Source organism: Chlorocebus sabaeus, chromosome 4, assembly GCF_047675955.1.
Source record: "Chlorocebus sabaeus isolate Y175 chromosome 4, mChlSab1.0.hap1, whole genome shotgun sequence".
NCBI lineage: Eukaryota > Metazoa > Chordata > Mammalia > Primates > Cercopithecidae > Chlorocebus > Chlorocebus sabaeus.
In genome coordinates, this window is record NC_132907.1 from 73,099,161 (window position 1) to 73,107,420 (window position 8,260).

General features: G+C 36.0%; 1 protein-coding gene across 1 annotated transcript; it reads right to left on the reverse strand.

Annotated features, from left to right (window-relative positions):
- Nucleotides 1–400: 400 nt before the first annotated feature.
- LOC140711587 (ras-related protein Rap-1b-like) lies at nucleotides 401–1,266 on the reverse strand. The gene is given in 2 exon segments (XM_073014912.1): nucleotides 401–914; nucleotides 917–1,266. Coding segments are annotated over 2 exon segments (555 nt in total). The 5' UTR covers nucleotides 1,205–1,266; the 3' UTR covers nucleotides 401–647.
- Between the last annotated feature and the right edge of the window lie 6,994 nt (nucleotides 1,267–8,260).

Genomic DNA, 8,260 nt, shown 5'->3' on the forward strand with positions numbered 1-8,260 from the left:
GTCTTTAAGACATTATACTGAAAGGACTATCATATTTTAAAGACAAGATCACTGTCTCCATAAGTTTTTTAAAAATTAAAAAAACTATATAGCTGTGTTAATCAAAGCGCTTATTTTGTACAATAATAATGACCTTGAATTTCTTTAAAAAAATTACAATAAGCTACAAGTATCAAAGAAGTGAAGTTATCTGGAGTAGTCTATATAGGAGTTCTTTGGACTTTCTTCTATTATGCTAAAAATAGTGGTGCTTTTAGGATTTACATTATTGTACTCCACAATACAAAGTATGGGGCATGTTAAAGTACACAGTACACTACACAGTACACTATACAGTACACTATTTTCATACATGTACAACATTGGTGGATGAAAAATGCCTCTTAGCAGTAGTACTGGATGTAGCCTCTGGTTTTACCAGCTGCATACTCTAGGACTATTATATAAGTAAAAATCTCTCTTGTGATACTGGAAAGTGATTAGAATGTGCAAACTGATATAGTAGCTTTCATCTGCCTCTAAAAGGGTACCACCACAAGAAAGTCCATTTAAGATGTTGGTAGGTTTAACAAAGTTGGAATGCTGGCACTGTTGAATTGGGCAACAGTTCTTCAGACCTGGCTCAGAGCTACAATGCGTTTAGTATGTTAAAGCAGCTGACATGATGACTTTTTGCGAGTCTTCCCAGGCACTGGAGGTTTTCTGTTAATTTGCTGCACTAGGTCATAAAAGATCTCATTAACATTTATTTTTGATTTTGCAGAAGATTCTAAGAATGCACAGTTGTTCCATTGTCTTGCTAGATTTTGACCTTGTTCCTTCCCTACAACTCTTTCATCTTCCAAGTCACACTTATTACCAACAAGAATCATTGGAACATCATCAGTGTCTTTAACTCGAAGAATCTGTTCTCTCTCAGGTCTTGTAAATCGTTAAATGTGGACTGTGCTGTGACGGAATAAATTAATGCAAATCCTTGTCCATTTTTCATGTACAAATCCCTCATTGCTGTAAATTGTTCCCTTCCTGCAGTATCCAAGATTTCAAGCATACACTGTTGTGCATCTGCTTCAACTTGCTTTCTATAAGAATCTTCTATCGTAGGATCATATTTTTCTACACAAATTCCTTGAACAAATTGTACAGTCAAAGCAGACTTTCCAACGCCTCCTGAGGCAAGAACGACTAGCTTATGCTCACGCATGATGCAAGCTTGTCAAAACCTAGTACCTCTCACGCTGTCACCGGGCCCCCGCAGCCAGCGTTGCCCCGCACTCCCTCGGGGTCGCTACTCTCCGCGCCACGGCGGTCCTGCCGCTGCGGCCGCAGCTCCGGCTGGTTTACACGCCTGACTCTGGGCGAGGTTTGGTGATGTCCCAGAAATACATATTTTATCATCAGTTCTATCCCAAACTCTATGAGTGTTTCTGAGTATATGATCTGTTATAAATTCCAATCTCAGGAGTTTCAGGTAACAATTGGTGGGCTTGAACAGCGCATATATGTGAAAACATTATACTCTTTATTTTTAAATATAAAAAAATACGTATTCATCTGATTTTGTTATTAAAGGTATGCTCTCTTAAAAAGCCAGGTTTCTTTACATTCCATCAATTAAATTAGAAATAACTTCCATCAAGTGGTAAGCTGGTAGAGGCCGGGGACAATTTTTTATTCTTCAACGTCTCTGTGAACATTGTCCAGTATTTGGCACAAAGTAACTGTCTGCAGTATGGCTAAGTTAACAAAAAGAAGGACAGAAAGAAGGAAGCAAGGAGGAAAGGAATCAAGGAGGGAGGGAAGGAAAGAAGGAAGGGGAGAAGGAAGGAAAGACGGAAGGAAGGAAGGAAGGAAGGAAAGAAGGGAGGGAGGGAGGGAGGAAGGAAGGGAAGAAGGGAAGGAGGGAGGGAGGGAGGAATGGTAAACAGATTTGATTCAATTTAATACATGAACTTTAGAATATGACTATATAATATACATATGAATATTACATATGAATATTACATTCATATATTCACATTGTAAAAAATTTAGACGTTGTATATTATATATATAATATGTGTGTATGTACACTGCAGTATTATTGTATCTAGAAAAGAGAATTTGAAATATGTGAGGTTGCTAAGATCTCATATAAATATGTAATCTATTAAATACCAAAATATTTTCTTTTGAATAATTTTAAAATAATGTCCTGTACTAAGATCACAGGACAACTTAACAGGAGTCTTTATTGATTTTCCTTATTTTTATAATGAAGATTTTTCAGACATAATGAAAATTTAAAATAATATTTCACACAAGATTAATATAATATCCACCTATATTTAGTAATTGCTAACATATTACCACATATTACTCATTTCACTCTCTAAATATCTCTTTAGGTAGTAGAATCATGGATATTTGAATATTTTGGCCCAAAACTTTTCAGCATGAAAGTCCAATAAATTAGGGCACTCTCCCACAGTGCCAATGTGTAAGATTTATTTTTTACTGCTGGACTGAGACAGCTCTATAATTATCTCCCAGAACATCTGAAAGTCTGGTACTGATTCTTGGCCAAAATGAGGGCAAGATTAAATACAGGCTGTTTAAAGTTTGAAACTCCTGTGGCTAGTTTGAGTATTGATGGCTTACACCTGGTATAACCAGGCATGCAGCCTGACAAAAGGTTCACCTGGAAATTTGGGAGACTTTCCTTCTAAGTCAAAATTCCTCGCAAAATCTTGATGGATTGTATTCCAGAGATGAAGTATGTCCTATCCAAACACACACACACACACACACACACACACACACACACACACACACACACACACACACCCTTGCAACCTTGGATAGAAGCACCTAAAATGTTTGCCGGAGCCTCTGGTGCTTGCCTGCCCTTGCTTTCTTTTACTCCATCAGCCTCTGCTGCTTTAGTAAAAGCCTCGTGTGCATATGCTCTACAGAGTCTTATGAGTCTTTTCAGTATCCCAAACTGTGAAAACACTAACAATAATCATTTTAACAACTATGAAAATTAATACTAATTCCATAATATTATATAATGTCTTCTCTATATCCAGTTTTTCCTACTTGTTCACAATTCTCTCTTATATATTTCTAAAAAATAGTACCTCATCAATTGCATATTTTATATTTGTTTGGTAAGTCATCACATCATTTTATCTTTTTATCTATAACAATCTCACCACTTTTTAAACAAATATTGACTTTTTGAAGTTCAGGTCGGTTATTATTGCATAGAATGTTCTACATCCTGTATTTGTTTGATAATTTCCTGCTGGTGTGGAGTAACTTGCCATGTGTTCCTGTATTTCTTGCACACTGGATATTAGGCTTAGAGGTATAACCACCTTTAGGTTAAACATTTGTATGGAATACTTTTCAAGTGGTATATTATTTATCACACATCAGAAGGTACATGCCAAATTGTCCCATTATTTCTGATACTAAATTACATTTGTGGTTCAAGTTTTTGCACTTCTAATTTTCTTTTGTAATTATAAGTAACTGTAGGATGATGCTTTGTTGGTCATGTTATAATCTGGTGCTGATTCTCTACATTTTTGAGGTCACTAGGTCTACCACCTAATTATGCCAACTAAATTAAAATTAAAATAAAATTAACTGGTTTGACAGAGTAACATTTTTAGTCAGAGCTCTTTCGATTGCCAACACTTATAACTAAAAGACCTTTAGGCTAAATGAGGTGTAACTGGAAGATACTGGAGATATCAAGATTCAAAGGGTGCTCTCTAGGAAGTGGAACAGCTCAAGGGACCTGGCACGTGGAACCAGGGATAGGACTCCACAGTGACTAAGGCTTCACTTCTCACCTCTGCTTTCATATGAGTGCGATGTTATTTTCTACATGACAGATACGTTTACTTTTCACCATTAAAAGGTAGGAAACTCACTCATAACCAAAGTTGGAGGAGACAGTTATTTTTTTCCCCCAGTTTGCCTGTTAAAACTATAAGGAATGATTAATCTGCCATGGTGCTTGATGTGGCCCAGGGATGTGCTGAGACTCAGTCATGTAGGGGCAGGTGGTATTAACATTAGTTCAAACTTGGAACCACAGCATGTGTTAGAAATAATGACTTATATTAGAAACTGGACATAAAATTGTTGTGAGCAAGAAAGTTACCTCAATTTGAGTCTACTAGAAGTTTCAGAGTACCATTTCACATGGCCACAAAGTTCAAAAGTTCAAAAAGAGACAAAAGTTTGACCAAGAAATCAGTGATTTTTTAAAAAAGGAGAAATTGAGTTCAATCATGTTTTTTATATCTTTTACTGTACTAAGAAAGTTTTTTTCTCAATAATTGACTAAAAGTTCATTAACTACTGCACAGACTTCAATATTTAGAAATGTAATATGGACTTGCTAACTAAAAGTGAAGTTATTGTGTTGTTGGAACTAGCTATTGTTAGAAAGACTAATTTGCTTTTTATAATGAAATTTTACATATGATTGATAGATTTACAGATTATAACAATTTATAGATAATTACCTCATTAATTTATTGAATAACCTGACTAAATTACTTAGTCACTGAATTAAATACAACCCAGCCTTAATACTTTAGGTCAAGGAACATTGACCAAATATATATATATGCCACATATTCCTTGAAATTTCTTACCAAAGTAAATTGTCTCATTAAAAATACAGAAATAAATTGGTAACTAAATAAAACATGTTCTATATTTCAACTTGAAAAATTAAAGATTCATAATTCTTAAAATCAAAGCAATGATCATTTGTTTCCGAATTATTATTATTGTGAATGTACTTAAAATTTTGACTATGCTTTTGAGAAAGATGTACTTCTATTAAAAATTATTAAAATAAACAGCAGAGAGACTGACTTTTCAAAATAGTTTATCTGGGAAGAGCAAGGAACTGCAATTTGGGATATGTGTATTGTAGTGAACCATAGGCACATTTGAAAAAGCTGGGGGAGTCAAAGCTTTCTTAGGGGTAAAAGGTGAAGTTCCCCATCAGATTACCATTGACATTCTTCACAGAATTAGAAAAACCTATTTTAAATTTCATATGGTATCAAAGACGACCCCATAGAGCCAAGACAATCCTAAGCATAAAGAATAAAGCTGAAGGCATCACACTACCTGACTTCATTACTACCGGGCGTCGGTAACCAAAATAGCGTGGAACTGGTACCAAAACAGACATATAGACCAATGAAGGTGAACATAGACCTCAGAAATACACCATACATCTACAACCATCTGATCTTCGACAAACCTAACAAAAACAAGCAGTGGGGAAAGGATCTCATATTCAGGAATAGCATGGGAAATCTGGCTAACTATATGCAGAAAACTGAAACTAGACCCCTTCCTTACACCTTATACAAAAATTAACTCAAGATGGATTAAAGACTTAAATGTAAAACCCAAAACCATAAAAACCCTAGAAGAAAACCTAGGCAACAACATTCAGGACATAGGCATGGTGGGCAAAGACTTCATGACAAAAACGCCAAAGCAATTGCAACAAAAGCCAAAATTAACAAATGGGATAGAATTAAACTAAAGAGCTTCTGCACAGCAAAAGAAACTATCATCAAAGTGAACAAGCAACCTACAGAATGGGAGAAAATGTTTGCAATCTACCCATCTGAAAATGATATAATATCCAGAATTTACAAGGGACTTAAACATACTTACAGGAAAAAGACAAACAACACCATCAAAAAGCAGGCAAAGGCTATGAACAGACACTTCTCAAAAAAAGACATTTACGTGGCCAACAAATATATGAAAGAAGCTCAACATCACTGATCATCAGAAAAATGCAAATCAAAACCACAATGAGATGCCATCTCATGCCAATTAGAATGGAGACTATTAAAAAGTCAGGAAACAATAAATGCTGGAGAGGATATGGAGAAATAGGAACCCTCTTACACTGTTGGTGGGAATGTAAATTAGTTCAACCATTGTGGAAGACAGTATGGGCATTTCTCAAGGATCTAGAACCAGAAATACCATTTGACTCAGCAATCCCATTACTAGGTATATACCCAAAGGAATATAAATCACTCTACTATAAAGGAACATACATATGTATGTTTATTGCAGCACTATTTACAATAGCAAAGACATGGAACCAACCCAAATGCCCATCACTGATAGACTGGATAAAGGAAATGTGCTACACATACACCATGGAATACTATGCAGCTATAAAAAGGAATGAGATCATGCCCTTTGCAGAAACATGGATGAAACTGGAAGCCATCATCCTCAGCAAACTAACACAGGAACAGAAAACCAAACACTGCATGTTCTAACTTGTAAGTGGGAGTCGAACATTGAGAACACATGGACACAGAGGGAAACAACACACACTGGGGCCTGTTGGAGGTTGGGGGTTGAGTGGAGGGAACTTAGATGATAGGTTGATGGGTGCAGCAAACCACCATGGCACACGTATACCTATGTAACAAACCTGCACGTTCTGCACATATGTCCCTTTTGTTTGTGTTTTTTGTTTTTTTTTGAAGAAGAAGTAGTAATAAAGAAAAAAAAAAAGGTGAAGTTCATGGAAGTTATTTTAAAATAAACCTCTTTGGCCCCAGAAACTTGTTGCTGGTATGGACAAATACTCATTGGTGATACTGGCTATTGCTGGGAAGATATCTTCATAGAAGCGTTGTATCTAAAATTTTGTAGTTTTCAGACAGTCCTTGTGATAATTCTTTTAGAGGTATCCATGCATGAAGGACCTTCCTTTATACACTCTTGGCTCCATTTTGTTGTGGTTTGACTTAAGTGAGTCAATTTCTTTGTTGGTAACTTTCACATTTCTCCATTTTGACCAAGAATTTTTTTCTGAAAGCGTTGCTGATTAATCAGCCTATAGTTAGGTTTTGATTGTTTCTTGGTGCTGGAGTGGACCTTTTCTAGTTAGTCTGATCCTGCATCAGAGACAAATGGCCAGCAACTAAGAGCAGATGTCAAAACCCTTTTAGTCACATTTAAGAAACAAAGAAGTTCAGAAGGAGTGGCTCTGAGAATAAATCTGCCTGGATTTCATTGCTAAGTTCAATTTTGTCAGTTCCATAGGCATTGACTACCATTTGGAAGTTCTGGACAAGTGTTATTCTGTTAGATGCATCATTTCTGCAGAGGTTGGACTGGAAACAGATAAAAAGTTTAAAAAGAATGATGCGGTACAAAATTAATAGTAACATGATAATATTTTCTATGAACATGGACCCAAAGGCAGCCAACTAATGAATCAAAAGTCTATGCAAGACTGAGTGAGATCTGTTGTAGCCATAAAGCCTGTCTTGCTATTTTATGCAATTAGGTCTCGATTTCCCCAGAGAAATATATTCAGGTACAGCATGTAGTTATTAGCAATGGCACAGACACTTCTTGTTCAACCAGTAGATAATTGAGAGTCATCTCATTTTGTTCTGTTCTGTTATCAATGGCTACTCAGCAAGATACTTTAATGAGCACTGCTGGGCGGCAGTAGCCTTTGCAGTGAAGCCTGCAATGAAACCCAAGGTGGCAAATAAGTCATTAGGGATGTTGCTATAGTTACCCACTGGGTGGACTAAAGGATCCCTTAGGTCATGTAAAGATGTGAGTTTGACACGACAGATCCAAAACTTCATTCAGTTACAGAAGCTACTGAATGTGAAATTCTAACCACGGCGTTTTTCTGCCAAGTGAAAAATGTAGGCATAAGCATGAAAAAATTAAGAAGGTTAAGAGTCCAGTTTTTTTTTTTTTACAGTGTCTTGGGAAAAGCTTTCAACAGTGTGAAGTCATCAACTTCTTAATCTGGTTTGCGGTTTGAATGTTCCTGGTTATATAGCATGGGGCATTTTAGTCAATTCTCTTTGTAGCCCACACAATAGCCACAAGATTTGTCTCTCAAAATTTGCGTGGAGTTTTCTAGCTCCAACTTATAGGACTTTAGGAACAGGACAGTCTATGTTCTTAGTTGGATAATCATAGCTAGATGTTGGAGGAAATTAGAATAATTAAGTACCCTGTTTAATTTATAGATAGATAACAAAAACTTGAAAACAACAAAGAAAACTACAATCTAATAACAGGTGTACTGCAGTTTTTCTTCAGAAACATAATTTTTCTTTCTACAATCATCCCTGCTACTACTAAAGATAATCAGAGGAAGACTAATTTGTCTGCTGAATAAGTTTATTCTCATTAAACTTGGCATTATTATTGACAACAGTGTCAC